This window comes from Cebidichthys violaceus, unplaced genomic scaffold (assembly GCF_023349555.1).
Source record: "Cebidichthys violaceus isolate CVI_PGR_0920_01 unplaced genomic scaffold, fCebVio1.0.p SCAF_10, whole genome shotgun sequence".
Lineage (NCBI taxonomy): Eukaryota > Metazoa > Chordata > Actinopteri > Perciformes > Stichaeidae > Cebidichthys > Cebidichthys violaceus.
The window spans coordinates 6,865,872-6,885,686 of record NW_027176263.1 but is presented as its reverse complement, the minus strand read 5'-3'; the positions used below and the strand labels follow the sequence as shown (position 1 = coordinate 6,885,686).

Below are 19,815 nucleotides of genomic sequence, written 5' to 3'. Positions count from 1 at the left end.
CGCCAGCTTCCGAAGAGCAGAACCCGAAGGAGCAGAGCCAGGAGGAGGTGGTGGAGTTTAAAGGCCTCACAGAGGAAGAGGAAATGCATGTGGGGGTACATGAGACAGTTCTTCAGAGAGAAGAGAAGAGAGAGAAAAACACTGAGACCCTCAGACAGCAGAAGATCAAGTGTCTTGGGTGAGTGCATATACACAAGACTGTATCCATCATATCAAAGTGAAACAGCTACTGGGAGAAAATTAACTCCAGTTTGAGAACATGCCATTAAGGAGTTAATGATATTCACATGTTTTTTTGCTTGTTATGTTTGTGTCTCAGATTTCCGAACCCAGGACAGATCTGTTATCTAAACTCCTGCCTGCAGAGCCTCCTGACACTGGAGGACTTCGTCAGAGCCATCAGCTGCCAGGAGCATCTCTGTAATTTGATCCCTGAGGCTGCACTTATGAGGTACAGCACGGCTCAGACACAACCACTAACTTTATCCTCAAGTTATACTCTGAACACCAAAATCTTAATGGTAGAGAAAATGCCTCTGACCCCTTTTACCCCCTCTCCAGATCATTTATGGACATCAAAAGGTCTCACCTCTCAGGCGATGCCCTCCACAAAATCAGCCTCCTAGCTGCATTCAAGAGCACAATTTGGTCTCCGGAGTTCCAGGATCTTCACCAGAAGGTGAGTAAACCGGTTCTGTGGTTTGTTGTTTCACCACTTCCTGGTTGTTATCAACTCTATGTATAAACTTGTATGATTGTGTGCATGTACCTGCAGGATGCGCACGAGTTCCTCACCTCTGTGCTGGAGCAGATGACATGCTTAAGCCCAATGCTCCAGATGATGGCAGCCAGCATGGGCAGATCCTACAGCTGTCCCGTGGAGGAACACATGGTCTTTAAAATGGTTAACACCAGGACCTGCAAGGGGTACGACTACATAGTTAAACACATCACACACAATATATCTACCAGCATGTCAAAGCTTGAAGCGGGTGTAGTAACTGTATTGTCCTTTTTAATGTGTAGGTGTGGTTTAGGATCCACTAGAGAGGAGCTGTTTACAAACCTCTCCCTGGACGTGGTACCTGGAGGCAGAAGCGTGGAGCAGATGCTCCAGGATTACCTGACGGTAAGAAACACCTCCTCTCATTCACTCACAATAGAGCCGACTGATATGATGTGATCATATGAGGTAGAAAACACTGACACATGTCTATCCAACCACCACTGCTTGTGTCAGTATGTGTATAAATATGTTACGTTGTTATGTTGCTGCTGTGCCGTTAATCCAGTATAGAAGTGAAACCATGTTTGTTATGTGCTGTTCTGCAGGAGAAAGAGTTGGAGTACAACTGTGAGTGCGGTGCCACCACTTCGGGCCAGCGCTCGTCATTTCTGACCCTGCCAAGGTGAGTGACATCGCATCCATCACAAATGGTCAAACTCCTGACCACCGTGCTCAGTGGTGATACTGGTTAGCCCAGTGGTATCAACAAACTGGGCTCCATTGACCCAAGGGAGGGATTGTGAAGTGTTTAACATATTAAATACCAATGAAAACACCTGGTGCTCATTTCTTCTCTCTGTTTACAGAGTGCTGGTCTTGCACCTGAAGCGCTTCAGGTTTACTCCACATTTCCAGCTTAGAAAGATACACGACCCGGTCGTTATCCTCAGAGAGCTGGTGGTGTCATCCAACCAGGTAAAGAAAAACTAAATGACCCGATAGCAAACAAAAGTATCAGACTGGGGCTGATACAAGTAAATGTTTGAACTATGTGTGCACAACTCTGATTTACTGGGTTTCTTTTCAGGATGTTAGCTGCTACAATCTGGTCAGCACCATCAACCACATCGGCCTCACAGCAAGTAGTGGTAAGCTAATCAGTTCTTTTACTTATACTCATATTTATACTTTTTATAAGACTTTAAGGCAGTCCATGCAACAATGCTTCCTGTCCTGTTAGGACACTACATCTGTGACGGGGTGGATCAAGATGTGGAAGAGGAGGACCCAACTGACCGCTGGTTCACTTTCAACGACGCAGAGGTTACTGAAACAAGCGGCGAGTCTGTGTATGACCAGCGGAAAGATACCTCCTACATCCTTTCCTACAGAAGACAGGTAAGAGTAACACTGTAACATGCATTGAAGTGAAATACATCATGGACATGATGTGTCAGAGACACAAACACTGATGGTCTTTAAATCTTCAGACTGAAGTCTAGGGAGGGATTTAGAAATCCACCGCCTGACTTAGGCCCGGGAGCCGTCCGGCCTAGCCTACTCCCCACCCCCGTGAGCGAGAAAGGAAGTCTGCCACAGCCACCTGCGCCCCCGGTTTATGGATTACCTTGAACTTAAAATGCTGCAATGGCAGATGCCACCGAGTGATCCACCGGTGGAGCCTCTGGAGAGGAGCATGGTCCGAACAGAGGGTGAATGGCCGTCCCAGGAGGTAGTAGTGCAGGGCATCGACCGCCCACTGGATCGTCAGGCCCTCTTTCTATACTATGCTGTAGCGAGACTCTCTCTCGGACAGCTTCCGGCTGATGTAAAGCACTGGGGAAATCGACCCACCGTACGTCCTGGGACAAAACGGCCCCCCAGCCGTCTGTTCAAAGCATCAGTCTGCCCAAGTGGTACCCTCCGTCCAACCGCATACTTCCTCGGGTTGGCGGTGAGCCCAGCCTGTCTCAGTGACTCGAGCACAGCGGCCAACCGCTGCATGTGCTTTGCCCAGCTGTTGCAGTGGATGACAACATCATCCCAGTAGGCGGCAGCATACACAGCACCCATGAGGCGTTGGAATGTGGCTGGGGCACCAAACAGCCCAAAAGGAAGTGTGACAAATTGGTATAACCCATACGGAGTGAAGAAAGACATTTTTTCCCTGGACTCTGGAGACAAGGGAATCTGCCAGTAGCCCTTGGTCAGATCCAGTGTTTTCCATGGAGTGTATTTCGGGAACCTGCGGGGGCCTTTGTGAAGGCCCCGCTGGTTACCCCTCCCCGTCAGTAGTGTCGGACAACCTTGCATCAGCACATTCCCCCGCGAGGACGCCGGCAGGCCGAGTGCCGCGGTTTGGGCCTCCCCTGACAATAAGGCACTCCACCGCCGGCCACATGCACATTTATATGTAAATAAATAATTTAATATTCAAAATTGTAAGTCGCTTTGGATAAAAGCGTCTGCTAAATGACTGTAATATAAGTGTTTGTACAACACAGAGGAAGTCAGAGAGGCACTAATGGTAAAGGCAGAGAAAAGCTGTACAGACACAGATTACGGATGACAAACACAAAAAAGGGAGGGTGGATCAACAGTTTACAATGACAGCCTTAAGTGGAAAACAAAACCTATAAAAGCACATCAATTCTTAATAATATGAATTCAAAGACTAGAATCCAAATATGAAGAATCATAAACCATGAGACGTGAATCTCTTTCTCACCTTCAAGAGGTTCAAGTAGTGTTACCCATCAGTATGGACACTGGCTCTGATCTTGGCACTTGACTCAGAGCAAAGATGTTCAAGTGTTTTGATATTTTGATGTGGCAGCAAGGCCGAGGTTTGCCCTTCATTGGTGGGCACTGGATGTATTGATTGACAAGAGTCCAGCGTGTAGAAAATACAGTGGATGAAATGTACATCTCGGTAGAGGTGAAGGTTGTTTAAAGGGGAGGAAAGAGATTAGTTAAAAAGGGATTACCTCAGCCTTTCAATTTAGTGAGCTGTATGCAAAACCATCTGTACGTGTTAGTGTGTTGGTGTGGGTGTACATGGAGGAGTGCAACTCCATTAAGGCCCATGTGTGTGTGTCCATCATACTGCCAGGCCGGCCCTGCACCCGCCAAGAATCCCAGGAAACTATCTGCTCCAGCAATCTCCTATTATAGCAGTGGGTTGTAGGAGGGGTGGGGTGGTAAGGGTGTGTGTGGGGGGAGGTACAGTTCCTCCCCTTCCTCTGCCTTATGGCCTTTTCTCCTGGGGGTAATTCAGGCTGTAGCCAGGGAGATATAAGTATTCCATAGTTAAAGAACTATAATAAGTGAGTGTTAAATTCATGTTGAAATGAACCTCTCAGGCAAACTTTTGTCAAAGGAAATGAATAGAAAGATCCGTTATGGTCATGTAATCAACAGAAAGCTTCACTCAAACCTGTAATGACGATAGCAGGTGGGTCGTGAACACTCCATATAGTACTTGTCAGTTCTGTTCAACGAAGAAGGTGGCTCTCAAGTGTGAAGCAAATTAGTTATTTTTATCTCCCAGAGGAGCACTCAAACTGCAGTCCCCCTGAACCCCCACCCACAATAATAACACACAAAAACTTTTTTTTTTCTCCCCCATTTATAAACCTCACAACCTCCGCAGCTAGTTGTAACACTTTCCAACTTGTGACGGTTAGCACTAGCTGCCAATAGCCAACAGTTAGCTGTCCAGATTTATAAATAGTTGAGAAGCTGTTTGTTTCATCCGTCTGACACTCGACACCAAAGGATCTCACAGATCCGCATGCTAGCTCAAGCCCTCATTCTGTCCCCCCGTGGTAGACACTCTCTCTGGGACAACTTCGCTATTTCTGTCTGGTCTCCAGCCCCGGGTCCCGCTGCCTGCCTCCATGGTCAGATGCTCAAAGACCTGACTGTCGACTACATAGAGGTTTTTGCTTTGGATTATTGTTAATAGAAAGACGGTAGTGCCAGAAAAGGCTTGTGTGAGGTGAGAGGGCAGGATCAGATCATCGAACCTTTTGAGGAGTTTACAATAGGGCACAAATTATGGACTATAAAACTAGAAGGTAAGACAAGAGCTCACTCTATGTTCTTTTTCATGTTGAAGGAGGAACACTTACAATTAATATATTTAACGCCTCTGAGAAAAGTTAAAACAGATATACTCAACCTTCCACACATGCATGCATATGTGGAAGGTCTTCAGTGAATTTAAGTTTTTGAGCAGAAAAATAAATTAACACATGAAAAAAATCCCTGCTTTAATCTCCTAAAGAATTCACATTCACTTACTAAAGGTATTGACTGACTGAATTTAATTTAATTCCACTGACTGCTAACATTTAGTCATATCCTTTCTGACAGATTTGCTGCTGTTCATTCTTCGTTTCGACTACAGTCCCTCAGAAAATGAGGCCTCTTTGGTGTTAGGTTTTAGAGTTGGAGGCCCGTCACTGGACAAAAATAAACCGGCCACATGCAAGAATTACCAGAAATCACCCTGACAGTTTGACATGACCTCATTGTTGCAAAAAAGGCTCAAATTAGGGACAGTTAACATAACTGTGCATGATTTTTTGAATGCTACTTTCTGATGTTTGCAGATTCCTCTTTCTCCACTGAACAGAGTTTTTTTGGGTAGCGATAGAGAGACATGTTAATTAAAAGTCAGAGTCTTTGTGTCCTCAATGTTTTGTCAATGCTTACCATGACTTGAAAGAAGATGCTTAAAGTGACTATAAAACAACATGCCCTTGCCTATAACTTGCTGTTGTTTTATGCCTCTGGAGAAAGGTGTTGCATAACATCTTTAAATTTCCTTTCATTTCTGCATCAGTTTTATTTGATAAAGACTTAGCCGGACAGTTTAGCAGTGATGTGAAGCTGTTCTGTAGATGCATATAAGATGGATGAACTCCAGGTCAGAAGATATTAATGAACCACTGGATATTCTGAGCAAGGTGACGGCTGCCTGTCAGCTGCAGTAAATTTAACCAGAACATACCCATGACGTTACCTTGTTGTATCTAAATGTGCAAACATTTTATTCAAAAAGCACAGTACAACAAAGGGAATATGCAATAAGAAGGCTATGAGAAGGCCCCCGTGTGGAAGGAAGAAATTATCTTATCACTGAGATGTTGAGCATTGTTTTTAACTGATGAGGCTTATTTTTTAAGTATGTTCTGTATTATATAATTTTCAGATTTTAAATCCAGTTTATTATAAGTACTGTTTTGAAGGCCCTCCACAAGCAATGCATACCAGCTAGCTAACTGGCAAGGTGTCGGCTAGGAAAAGCACTTGCATCAACACATACAAATAGGTGACAGCACTCACCCATGGCCTTGGCTGTTTCAGATTTACAGATCAGAACAACACACTTTTTTTTAATTAATTAATAAACAAACAATAGTTCACATTGAAACATTTTGGATGACAGATTATGCACGTTAAAATTAGCAGCCCTTCTATGTAAGGATATTCTAACCTGCTTTCCACCTGCTCTCCATACTGTTGTAAAACCAAAGGGCTTTCACTCCAAGATTATAATGTAATCTTAGAGTTGACTGCTCCTAACCTGTTTGTTGACTCTTACACTCAAAAAGAAACAGCTTCATGGTAGTCTAACCGGATGGTCTACTTATGTAACTTCTTCAGTTAGTCCCAACCTCTGATTATTGTAAAACCAACATCATATCTAGCTTTTAATCAAAAAGTGGTCAAAATCATGTACAAAAGAAATGTGTGCGTCTGTATGTGTACGCCCATCTAAGTTTGTGCGGATGTGTCCTGCTTTCCCAAAATAACTCACGTGAGACTGTCTTTACCGTGCCTAGCAACAGTGTAGTTTTATTCACAACATGTCTCTGAAGGTCATAGTGATTGAGTAGAAGGATTTACAGGGCTGTTTTGAGAACCACATACAGTACATTGCTGCTTAATACAAAGGAAAAAAAGCTTCTTATCAAGGCCAGCTATCATAAAATAAGCATCACAACAAACAAAAAATGTTTTCACGTAAAAGAAAACATTGTCTATATCTGAAAATTTTAATCAAGGTTGAAATGCATCACAGAAATCATGCAAACACTATTATAAAAGTATTTTTTTTAAGGCGAATTGTGATTTCATTTTATGTTCAGATCAAGGCTAATTCTCCTTTCTTTTCTCCTGTAGGTAAAGAACAAATTCCTTATTGTTTTGGATGAAGGCCAACTAAAAGGCACAATGCCGTAGGAGCTACTAGCTGTAGAAAATCCTGACTGAGGGACCCAAACTCTGGGTCCTGTAACTCCAGCAGCAGGCAGGGTGTATAATTTTGAGGTCTGTGTTTGCATGAATGACTGAACAAATGAGGACAGAGCTCCTTACCTACGACCCTGCATTATGACTTCAGTTGAGAAGCGCCGCTCAGGCCGAAAGTGTGGCGGTCATCGAAAGCACAGCGATGGAGGCTACAGCGACACCTCAAGTGGTGGGTCCTATCCGGATGAGACTGACCGTGAGGTTAGCAACCTGACAGATCGAGCATTCAGGAGTCTCTGCATTGGAGATGAGGCGGTTTATAATGACTCAGACCTCTGTTCGTCTTCTCCCTGCACCCAGAGAGACAGACAGCTGGCTTTTAGTCAGAGTGGCCAGAACAGAGACGGAAACGACAAAGAGAGGGAGGAACTTAAGAGACCTGCACATGAGAGCTTCAGCCTCAGGATGCAGCAGTATGGACAGGACTGGATCCAAGGTGGAATATATGAGGCTGAGATTCAGAGAGATCCACAGTGGGAGGTTTATGGGGAAAGGACACAAGGAAGGGTTTCTGCCACATTCCAGCACTCCTTTGTGGAAACCTCTCAACAGGAAGAGTCTCTGGGGGAAGAACAGTCTTCCTTCCTCAGCAATGGATCCACAGAGTTGAGTACTCAGCAACGCAGAAGCCGCTCCAGAGTTTCTTCTCTGATCAGAGCTTTTAACTCTGAGGGACGGGATGGAGCAGGGATGGATGGTAAAGTCAGAGAGTGGAATGATGAGACAAGCTGGGACAAATCAGCTCTAATGAGTATCCAAAGGGAGCTTTCTGAGTTCTCTACATCTTACCAGCAAAACTTTAACAGTAATCATTTCCCCTCAGCTGGCCCATTCTCATCCCCGGACACCAACTTCTACTCCTCTGAAGTAGCAGCAGCGGCTCACATGAATTCTGCATCCTCTGTTATGAGATCTTCCCACAGCAAATACAGCATGTCCGAGCAGTTCGACTGTAACTCTAACTTCTTTATACACAGTGAGTTTAGTCCCTTCAAGGTATGGAGGGACCATAACAGGTTTCCCTTCCAACAAGCTGAAGTCTCAGGGTTTATGCACTGTTCAGAGTTCCCTAAATGGTATGAGACACCAATGTACAGGGAGCTTTCACTGGATGCCCAACCACAGGGTCCTTATCGTTTTGATGAGAGAGGTGTCAGACACCCAAGGAATACCTTGGCGCCTGTGGTTCCTCCCAGTCTTCCACGCTCCACCTCAACATCCACAATAATGCAGAAAGCTTCAGCTGTGGAGAAACGCTGTGAGTCAGAGTTGACGGGTCATTACCCCCACAGGACGTGGATGCAGAGCCTGGGAACTAAAAGATTCCCATTGCAACGGTCATCAACTGCATCACCTACCAGCGAGATGTCTCGACGTGTTCAGGACACCATCAGCTCCGTCAAAGCCCTTCAGCAAAAAATCAAAATGATGACAGAGCAAAATACCGCAACAGGGATAACAGCAAATCAACAAGGAGTGCTTTGTAGCAGTAATAATTTAAATCCTTTGAGCAACAATGCAAAAATAGTGGAACAAAATGCTGTCAGCAGTAACGCAAGCACGACTCCCTTCAACATCAGCCAGTTGCTCACACCTTTAGTCCATGCACATCATGAAGCAGAGACGCCAGAGGTCCGGCAGTCTGCAGTTTCCCCTCAACTTATGGAGCATCCTCCAGTGCGAGCAGAAAGCAGGGGAGCCACTCCTGATGTTAGGATGTCCAGCTACAAATCCAGGGCCACGAGCCTACTCTTCAATCTCAAAGACAACCGGAAAAGAGTAAAAAGCACCTATAGTCCAACCAAATTTAAAGGAGTGGAGACACTGGAGAAAAACAAACAGTACTCTACCCAGGAGCCTAGAGACACTGTGATAGACATCCCTGATTTTCCAGATCCAGACTTTCAACATCTCCAGGTAGAGGAATCCAGCACGACAAATGCTGCCTCACATCAATATGTAAACCAGTATTATAGCCCTGGATTGTTTACAACACCAAATTCTCAACCTACACATACAGGCCTATATTCAGAATACACGTCAAGTGATTACCAGAGAGCTCAGATGCAAAGTGATATGGTTCATCCCCCTGGATTCACTGGCTTCATAGCTGAAAATTATGCCAACTATCAGCCTGCTAATGGACAGAATCTCCAAGAAGACTTATCGTCATTTACTCCCTATAAGCAAGGCATGATCAATAATGTAGAAACTCTGGGAAGAGACCTATACAGGTTTAAACCATCTTATACAGCTACAGAAATACCAATGCTTAATGCTGACAGCAATCAACCAAGAGAATATTTAATAAGTAAGGCAAATGCTGAACAACATTTTAATGAAACAGTGGGAAGGGACTTCACAAAGGTGGATAGATATCAGCAGCTCAAAGAAAAAAAATATGATTACAGTAATGTGTCCTCGCAGGATAGGTGGAGACAAACAAACAGCCAAGACACAGAAAATCTCAGTCTGAAAGCCATCTCTCCATGGAAACAAGAGATAACTGCTTTAATGGAAAAAGACCAACATGCACAGGCTTACCAAAGAGCAGACGCGATAAAGGAGGAAGCAAAATCACCAAGTAACAAATACAGAGGAGAAAATCGGCAAGGTATAAATAAAAAACTTGAGAGAATAGAGTTTAGGGAGAGTTTTGGTGCTGGTACAAATTCTCATAAAAAGGCTGAGTTGGTCAATACTAACATTTCAAACCAACTGCCACAAAATGCACCATTTAGTAATGATGCTGCTGAAAAACCAGCATATTATGGACAACAGCAACCGGAAACTTTAAAGGACAAATATCTACTTCAAAAGTATAACGGACACACTAAGGAAGATGAATTGAAGGATAATTATTTGACACAGAAGTATAACAGATATACTGATCAAGAATACAGAAACCAACACATATTGTATTCTAATGAAGACAAAAGTATGCTCTCGCAAGACACACGTCAGAAAAAACAAAATATGCCGATTCCAAAGGTGTATGAAATGCAAAGTCTCCAGCCAATAGAAGTTAAACCACAGTTTGAAAATAATCAGAAAATGCAGAAAAAATCATTATCAAACACTGATAATGCCTCGGCCCCCATAATGGCAAACCAGATCAAAGACAGACAGTTTGTTGAGGTCAGGACTGAACAGGCCATGGCAGAGCATATACAAGCACAACACGCCCAAGCAGAGCTGGCAAAGGCTCAGCACTGGGCTCAAGTGGAGCAGCCCAAAGCAGAGTCGGCTAGGTTAATTTTAGCAGGACAGACTGGTTCAGAGAAAGTCAAAGAAGACCAGGCCAAAGCAGAACTAACAGAGCACGAAAGAGTAAACCACGGTAGAGCGGAACATATTGAAGAGGAGAAGAGAAAAAAGGAATGGACAGAACAGTCCAGAGAAAAACAACCAGAGCATGCCAGAGAGGAACGGACAGAAGCAGACCTAACAAGAGCACAGAAGGTAACAAAGGAGCCTAGAAATTTTACAGAGGAAGTAAATGCAGAGCACTTGAGAGAAGAGCGTAGTGAGCAGGTCAAAGTAAAACAAGCTGAAGCTGAGAGGCTAAAAGAAGAGCACATAAAAACTGAATTGGCAAAGACAGAACAGGCTGGGCAGGCAAAATTAGCCGAACAAGAAAAGACTAAGGTAGTTGAAGTGGAAAAGGTCAAAGCAAACCACATTCTAGTTGAGGATGTTAAACATGAGAAAGCTGAGGAACATACCATTCAAGCGAGTCGATTAAATGCAGACCAACCTACAACACAGATAAGTAAAGCAAAAGAGAAAAAGGCAGAACAGGCAAAGTTGGAACAAACCAAAGCTGAGCTAGTTAAAACACAGAGCATGCAACAAAAGTCAGCTAAACCTGCAGCAAAACTAGATACACAACAGATCAAAAGCGAGCCAGATAAAGTTGAGCAAGTTAAGACAGAGTTGGCTAAAACTAAAGCAGAATTGGCTAAAATAAAGGAGAAAATGAGAGCAGAGCAAAAAGAGAAAGTCAGAAATACAGTTTGTAGAAAGGAAGATGGCATTAAAACAGATCTTCCTTTAAAATTAAATATAAATAAAAATGAAGAGAACAAAGATCAAGACCAGGGAACCCAAATGCATCAACAAAGGGAAGAACTAGTTGTTGTCAGCGGGCAACAATCAGATCAAGCTAATAGAGGGTCTAATGAGTATGAGCGTCTTCGAGAGAAATACGGTTTCATTGATACAACTTCTGCAAACAGAAACACAGTGTCAGCAGCAGGGAATGTTTCTTCAAATGATGCCAATGAAACACCAGCTGTATCTCTTGATAAATTTGAGACAACAAATAACGAGAAATCAAAAGACAATTCTAGTCCTACGAGCAAAGTTGAGACCGCTAACACAGAAAATAAGGTGGAAGTAGGCAGCTTTAAACCCACTGAGTTGACAGAAAGCCAGTATGTTTACAGTGAGTCATCCAAAGAGTTCAAATTATCTGATGGAAATCATTTACCTAAAAATGTAGATAAAAGAGCAAATAGTGACACTGTTGGGGATAAAGTGAACGACGACAGTGTTGAAAAGTTGGACAAATTTGACCCCTTGAAACACACTGATATTTCACAGCACAGAGATTCTGATTCAGCTAAACAGCTCCCCTTTGAAAGAAATCTCAAGTCATCTGAGCACAGTGCAGGTCCAGGTAAAGATCAGCATTTTACCCCTCCCAGAGCATTGTCCAGTAAAGAGAGAGCTCAGACTAAGCAAGATATTCTGACTTCCAAGATAAAAGCTCATGCTGAAAAAGAGATTTCAGCTATAAAAGAAAAGGGTTTTGCTGTACGAGATGGGTTTATATCCAAAAATTCTACAAAGCAATTAGCAGGTAGTCAGAGTAATAATATAAGACAGAGGCCACCATCACAGGAAGTGCCTACAAAGCATGAAAGCACAATGCCCAGTAATATGACACCAAAGCACCAGATGGAGCCTTCAAGACTACAGATAGAAACAGTTAAGTCTGTTTTACCTCCCAGCTCTGCTCCAATATCTGTTAGATCTGCAGCAACCACCAGTCAGCTAATAGACCAGTTAGTGAAACAAGTTCCCAAAGAACCAATGAAGAGCAATGACAATGTGCCAAAACCACTTGGAGAAGAAAAAAAGATGGGAAGTTATACCATGAGCCCAGATGAGGGCTGGGAAGATAATCAAAAGAAAGAGATTCCTTCTGAAATTAAGTCAACAATACAAAGTAAAGAGCAAGCACTCAAGAAAAAGCAAGGCAACCAGGAAGTAAATCAAGGAGAAATCTCTGGAAAACAGAAAGAGGGACTTAACAACACTCCTGCCGTAAACACTGACCATTTCAACAAAAAGAAAGAGGATCCATCACAAGCTGCTGCTCTGGTCGAAGCAGAAAGCTCCGAACATATTATGACAGAAAAAGCTGAGAGTAAACATGAAGCAGTTCATGAGGACTCAGCACCTTCACTAAATATTGTCTTTGGTCAGAACAAGACCGCAGTGGCTGATGACAGCTTGCAGATTACGGGAATAATGGTAACTGTGCGGGAAAAAAAGCCATCTACGGACAATGGTCAGAGCACTCAAGAACAAATTAATGTAAAAGAGTGCAGTAATTCAGAGCTAGATAAATGTCACCCCAGCTCAGGTCTGGAAGTAAGTAAAGAAAATACATCTTCAAAGGAAGGTAGTACAGTACAGACCACTCATCCTACAGTGAAGGAAGATCCAACTAGAGTTATGAATAAACATCTTAAAAATGTGCGAGAAAATCCAACCCTAGAGACAAGACAGAACAATGTGTCTGAGAATGCCACTGTGAAAAGGACTAATCACCAGCTGGAGAGTTCTTCTATAAATGCTAGACCACAACTCCATGAACCATTGGCTGAAAAACGTGTGCCCTCCTCAGTCACTGTACCTACTAAAAATAAAGTGTTGGCTGAAACTCAACCCCTTCTCTACAAACAAGACATAATAGCAACTGAAACTAAAGACTATACAAATGAAACGTCAAAAGAAAACTCAGCAAAGAGCATAAGGAAAGATGAAGTAAAGAGTAATACTGAAGAGAAAAATCCACAGAAAAGGCAAGCGGTACATACCAATGAGAACTTTATGGCTAAAGTGGTGAATACAGCAATTGGCTACACAAATAATTCAGACAGAGCTGATGCCAAAACTCTGATAAAACATGACGACCAGCCATCAGTAAAAGAAGACATGCCAACTGTCATAAATCCCACCAAAACCAGGAACATAGATGGCAAGAGTGCACCCCTAGTGGAAGAAAAGGGATGTGACTCAACAACACCAAAGCCATTCAATAAAATCAGTCCATCTAACCATTTAACTGAGAATGAAAACACACAAGTATTTCCGAAACATCACTACAAAGAGACACATATTGGAGGAAAGCATCAAATGGATGATAATGTGAATATAGGCAACATTGCCATCAGAGTTGTGCCAGCAGAAACTGAGAAGGACAACCTAATGATGGTGGGAAAACATCATGGCACCATTGTCCCCAGTGATGTATTTGCTACTAATGAACAAAAACAAGTTGCATCATCTGGTCTGGAAGAAAAAGTGAACTCTTTAAACAATAAAGACGGAACCAAAGACCTTATTTCAGCAAGCGCTGAGAAGCAGATCAAACACAGTTTGGAAGACACATTGGGAGTTCAATGTGTGTCGTCCAGTGTGAGAAAACGGTCTGATTCACTACAAATCAGCAATCAACAGAGCAACATAAATGCAAATAGTGAGGTTACTCAAGCTGAAAAGGCAAAGCCTGAAAATTTGAATAAAAGCGGAAAATCAGTGGACAAATCAAAGATACGGCCAATGGTGGGAGACTACTTTCAACTGCAAGGGGTAGTAGAAACAAATAATGAACCACACAATCATACAAATGTTGGAGGTACGTCAGAGGCTGTTTCAAAGGTAAAGGAACTTCCAGGATTACAACCAAACAAGGCAGCTATCGGCAATGAATCCAGCTCTGAAGGAAAAAATGAAGACTTTATGTTGGATCAAAGTAAAAGGAAAACAGTGGAATCAAGTTGTGTAAGGAAAAACAGAGAAACAGAAGGTAACCCGGCTTCAAAGCAAAGTTATGGTCCCACAGAGAGACAGAGTAATAAAAATGAGAAGACAGAGGCAGGTCAAGTTAGTCATATCAGAAAACATCACACAGAGAATCAGTCCAGTTTATCAGCAAGGGAAAGACAGATCACAAGAAATTCAAACGCAACAAAAGACAATATGGGTAAAGAAAAACCTGAAGTTAAACCAATACCAAAAGAAAGGGTATCCACAATACCTGAGATTTCAGCAATTGCAGACTATGCCAGGTTAAAAGTAATTGTTTCAGAAGACGAGGAAAACACAATTCAGGAATTCCCACCCAACAAAAAGGAGGGATTCTTTCCGCTAATACAAAGTCGTCATAGCAGACGTCCAGTGTTCACTGCTGACCCACAAGACTTCTCTGTGAAAGATAAACATTTGCCAAATAAAACAGAGGTCAGCCCTAAAGTGAACAAAGAGGCCAAACCCTTAGTATTTCCCATAACAGAGAAAGAACACCAAAGGACAGGGATGTTCAAACTGGCAGACAAAGAAAGACAAGAGAAAATGCCTTTAGATGCCAAAGCAAAAGAATGTGTTGTAGACACAGGAGCAAAACATGCACAACATCTCAAAGAAATAAATAAGTCACCAACAACTCCTGTTAAGAACCAGGGAAGTGAAGAACAAGTGTCTGGAACGGATGCCCAAAGAGTTCGTCAAGTAGAACAAAGTATTCTTCAGCCAAACAATCCTCCCTTTCAAGCAGCAACCTCATCTTCTGTAGTGAACAGGCCAAGAAGCACTTCTGTGTCACAACACCTAAAGCCACTTGATCACTCCACTCCTCATGAAAAACCTGTGGGGCAAGTGTACAACATAGTGGGAAGCAGAGCAACTCCAAGAAAAGATGAGAGGACTGAAAATGCACTGGCTAAGGTTGAGCAAGAAAGAACAGAAAAAATTAGACAAGAAAGGCTTGCAACTCAACATGAAGAAACCAAAGCACAACATCAGAGAACAGCAAAACAGTTTGACGAAAGACAAGCTTCTAGGATAGAAGAGGAGAAAAGAGCAGAAGACATGAGAGTAAAACATTTGCTAGAGGAGAATAGAGCTTCTCTGGCTAAAGAAGAGAGAAGAGCCGCTCAGAGAGAAGAAGAGAGGAGACTAAGAGAGCGGGAGGCCATTGCTAATAAGATCAAGGAGAGGCGGGAAAAACAGAGAGAAGCTGAAAGAAGAGCAGAAGAAAAACAAGCTGTTCAAAAAGAAGAGGAGATGAGAGCACAGCAAAAAGAAGAAGAAAGAAGAATGAGAGAAATTGAGGAGAAGAGGAGAATTAAGATTGAGGAGGGGCGAATAAAAAAATTGAGAGAGGAGGAAGAGCGGATGAAAGAGAATGAGGAGAGGAGGAGGGTGAAACAGCAAGAGGATGAAAAAGCTGCACAAGAGGAGCAACAGAGGAGAGCTGCACAAGAGCAGCAGAAAAGAGCTGATCAAGAGGAGCAGCAGAGGAGAGCTGCACAAGAGGAGCAACAGAGGAGAGCTGCACAAGAGGAGCAACAGAGGAGAGCTGCACAAGAAGAGCAACAGAGAAGAGCTGCACAAGATGAGCAGCAGTGGAGAGCTGATCAAGAAGAACAACAGAGGAGAGCTGCACAAGAGCAGCAGAGAAGAGCTGATCAAGAAGAACAACAGAGGAGAGCTGCACAAGAGCAGCAGAGAAGAGCTGATCAAGAAGAACAACAGAGGATAGCTGCACAAGAGCAGCAGAGAAGAGCTGATCAAGAAGAACAACAGAGGAGAGCTGCACAAGAGGAGCAGCAGAGAAGAGCTGCACAAGAGGAGCAACAGATGAGAGCTGCACAAGAAGAGCAACAGAGAAGAGCTGCCAAAGATGAGCAACAGTGGATAGCTGATCAAGAGGTGCAGCAGAGGAGAGCTGATCAAGAGGTACAGCAGAGGAGAGCTGATCAAGAGGTACAGCAGAGGAGAGCTGATCAAGAGGAGCAACAGATGAGAGCTGATCAAGAGGAGCACCAGAGGAGAGCTGATCAAGAGGAGCAGCAGAGGAGAGCTGATCAAGAAGAGCACCAGAGGAGAGCTGATCAAAAGGAGCAGCAGAGGAAAGCTGCCAAAGATGAGCAGCAGAGGAGAGCTGCCAAAGATGAGCAGCAGAGGAGAGCTGATCAAGAGGAGCAACATAGGAGAGCTGATCAAGAGGTGCAGCAGAGGAGAGCTGATCAAGAGGAGCAGCAGAGGAGAGCTGATCAAAAGGAGCACCAGAGGAGAGCTGATCAAGAGGAGCAGCAGAGGAGAGCTGATCAAGATGAGCAGCAGAGGAGAGCTGATCAAGAGGAGCACCAGAGGAGAGCTGCACAAGAGGTGCAGCAGAGGAGAGCTGCTCTGATTGAGGAGCAAATGCGAGCTAAACATATTGAGGAGAAGATACTTGCAGATACTGAGGAGAAAAAGAAAAGAAAACAGAGAAAGGAGGGGGAGGAGGAGAAAGCTGCTCACATTTCAGAGGAGGAAAGGGTCAAACAGGAGCAGGAGATTGAAGAGCCGAGGAGAGAAAGATGTACAAATGAACACTGGATGAGGACTCAGAGAGAGGAGGATGAAAAGAGAGCTGTTGAACAAGAGAAAACAATTATAAAACAAAGAGAAAAAAATCAAACCAAAGAGGAGAGAAACAGACGTCTTGAGGAGAGCCAAGCAGCACTGACAGAGGAGGAGAAGAGAGTAGCACAAGAATGGATGCTAGCTCAAAGAGAGGATGAGATCAGGGCTAAAAAGAGAGAAGGAGAAGAAGAAGAAAAGTTAGCAAATCAAAGAGAAAAGGAGAGAGACACTCGGAAAGAGGAGCAGAAAAGGGCAGGACTGAGGATGGATGCTCTCCAGTACTATGCCATCACCTCAACAGAATCAGAGAGGAAACCCAGAGAAAGACAGCAATGCTCCCCTTTACCTTCTCAACAAGTCAGGAGGTCAAGTGAGAACTCAGGATCCCACACTAGGCCTTATAGGTCACATGCTCCTCCATCTCCAGCTCCATCTCTGCCCCGCTCTAACGCCTCATCTCCTGCTCTGGGAGCCAAGCCCTTAATGTTCAGAGTGAAGGATAACACCATCAGAGGTTCCTTTTTCACCAAGTCAGTCAAACCACGCTTCCATAAGAACTTTGGGGAAGATATCCGGGTAGGTTCACCTATGGAAAGGGGGTCGGAGAGAGAAGAGGATGAGCAAGAGATAATGAGACGCAGTGCTGGAACTCCTGTCTATCCTGACACAAGGTCAGCATATTTATCACAGGACTACTCAGCCCCTCTCCTGCAACATAAGCCTTACTCCAGGAGGAGCATCGCCCTGGATGAAGACGACTCTCGCTCTGTCATCAGCAATATGTCAGAGGGTGGGGAGAGTTTTGCCACCAGTGCAGCAGACCTGGCAGATATACGAGGCCTGTATGACTACGAGAGGCCAGAATCAGCCTGTAGTTACAGCAGCGATATCTCTCGTACTTTGGGCAAGCCTCCAACTATTCCCCCAAAGAGTGACAAAGCCTTGCGCAGAGCGCAAAGGTTGACTACTCGGAGGATCAAGAAGGAGTTGTCCAAAAATCCAGCCGACAAATCTCTTCAAGATGTCTCCAGTATTCCAAGCTGCCAAGCTCTGGCTTCCCCTCATTTTTCCTCACCTGTCTCCCTTGCTCATGCTCCAACATTGCCGTCTTCACACACAGAGCACCAATCCTCTCACAGCTCTTTCTATGCTTCCCCTCATGCCACTGGTCCAATCTCTCTCCCAGTTGCTTCACCTCATGCTACTGCCCCTGTTTCCCTCCCTGATGCCTCGCCTATAGTTACTGGCCCTGCTTCCCACACTGCTGCTCTTAAGACAGTTGCTCATGTTCCCTCTTCTTCCACTCACCATCATGACAACCACCAAGCTCCAGTGGCACAGTACCATGTAGAGTCAAGCTACCCCCATTCCTACCCACTGACCCAACGTAAGGTGCTGCAAGACCTTGGCTCTGGTCAGTATTTTGTGGTGGACGTGCCTGTTCAAGTGAAAACTAAGACTTTCATTGACCCAGAGACAGGAAAGTATGTCCAGCTAAATGTGCGCCAGTCTGGCCAGAACACCGCCCGACCCCAGCCCCAGCAGACATACCCACAACCTCAGCTCCAACCCCAAATGCAAGTCAAGCTTCAACAGCAGCCCCAGGCCTCTCCAGCTACCAAACCCTGTGGGCTTTATCAAGGCAACCATTGTTATCCCCAAGACTACCAACCTCAAACTATCACCTCTGTGCCCTGTGGGTCATCAGCCCCATTGACTCTCCACCAGGACCAACAGCCTGTCGGGGAGAGCCACGGCTACGGATATCCAGCCCATGAAATGGGACAGAAATCTGAAGGGCATCGCTACAGTCCAGAGAAGACTCCATACATGGACACAGTTAATGACAAAGACAAAACATATAACACAGTTTACAACACACATGGACCAAATGAGTGGTTCCCAGAGAGTGACACAAACAGCCAGCTTGCAGGAAGCTCAATTTGTGAAAATGATAACTCAGCCCACTCACAATGTCAGCCCCGAGATATAATAACCATGAGTGAACTGGATGACTTTATGGAGATGTCTGACTGGTGAGAACAAACACTGGAAGCTTTTACTTTCAAGGGCTAAGTAAATAAAGTATTTGATAAAATAAGGATACCCGAAGCAACGGAGGGATGATATTTAAGTATTTGTAAATTACTTTTTCCAAGTGAAAATAGTCTCAGTATGTTTTTGGTTTGTAGTTTTGAAAAGTCCCCATGACATGCTGTTAAACTGCTGCTGTTGATTTTGGAGAATCACAGTTGAGCTATTTATTGTGTTACAGAGAAGTTCACCATTCCATTTGACGTTTGAATGTGAGAAGCTAAGATATGTTTCTTGTGTATACAGAATGATCAGTATCCCGTTGCCTCCTAAACCTAGAAGTATGTTATCATACATGAAACAGCAACAGTGTGTCAATAGTGTTGAGTAGTTTGAAGAAACATTGGTTTCTGCTATGAACATAGGCAGGTCTGCTTAAGTTTTTATTATTTTTGTCTCACTGGAGAAAGCCTACTTCTGCCAGTTTGTGATGCATGAAATATTGTCAAACCCACAGCGTCAATCAAATATCGGCAGATGGTGTACAGAATAGTTTGTGTATTCAACCACTGTGTCAAAGTAAAAAGATGGTGATGTGATTATTGCTGTTTTTAAGGTTTAATGTCATACAGTAGTCCATTTTTAAAGTTGGAAGTTTGTGAGAATGTTTCTGTGGTGCTGTGAAACAGTAGAGTGACGTGTACTAATTCAGACAATAAAAACACACTTCATTCAACCAAATAATTTCTCACCACAATGACTGTCTTTCAAAATCACATTGTAAATGTTATAAATAAACAAAAAGGAAATATAAAAGATTGCTTCTACATGTTGATTTCATTTTACTAGTCAGAGGGCTGTAATAACAATATAATATTACTACCACTGCCATCCTGTTTTCTTGAAATGTACCCAGGGTCTGAATGAGTCGTTTTAGTGCATGAAAAAATGCATAAGGAAATTACAAAGTGTTATTGAGAGAGTACAATAATATCTCCTTCGAGAGTTAGTTAACACGAAAAGAGAAA

The 19,815-nt window shown here is 43.6% G+C and overlaps 1 protein-coding gene and 1 long non-coding RNA gene across 2 annotated transcripts; both read left to right on the top strand.

The window, feature by feature from the left end:
• The first annotated feature begins 1,039 nt into the window (after positions 1-1,039).
• On the top strand, positions 1,040-1,658 carry LOC137877645 (uncharacterized). Its single transcript, XR_011103565.1, has 3 exons — positions 1,040-1,129; positions 1,333-1,409; positions 1,594-1,658. It is a non-coding gene; the product is annotated as an uncharacterized lncRNA (long non-coding RNA).
• A 5,462-nt stretch (positions 1,659-7,120) lies between these two features.
• cunh10orf71 (chromosome unknown C10orf71 homolog) lies at positions 7,121-19,580 on the top strand. Its single transcript, XM_068718656.1, has 2 exons — positions 7,121-8,044; positions 12,542-19,580. Exons 1-2 carry the CDS (start codon positions 7,130-7,132, stop codon positions 18,791-18,793), a joined length of 7,167 nt encoding a protein of 2,388 aa, XP_068574757.1. The 5' UTR covers positions 7,121-7,129; the 3' UTR covers positions 18,794-19,580.
• The last annotated feature ends 235 nt before the right edge of the window (positions 19,581-19,815 follow it).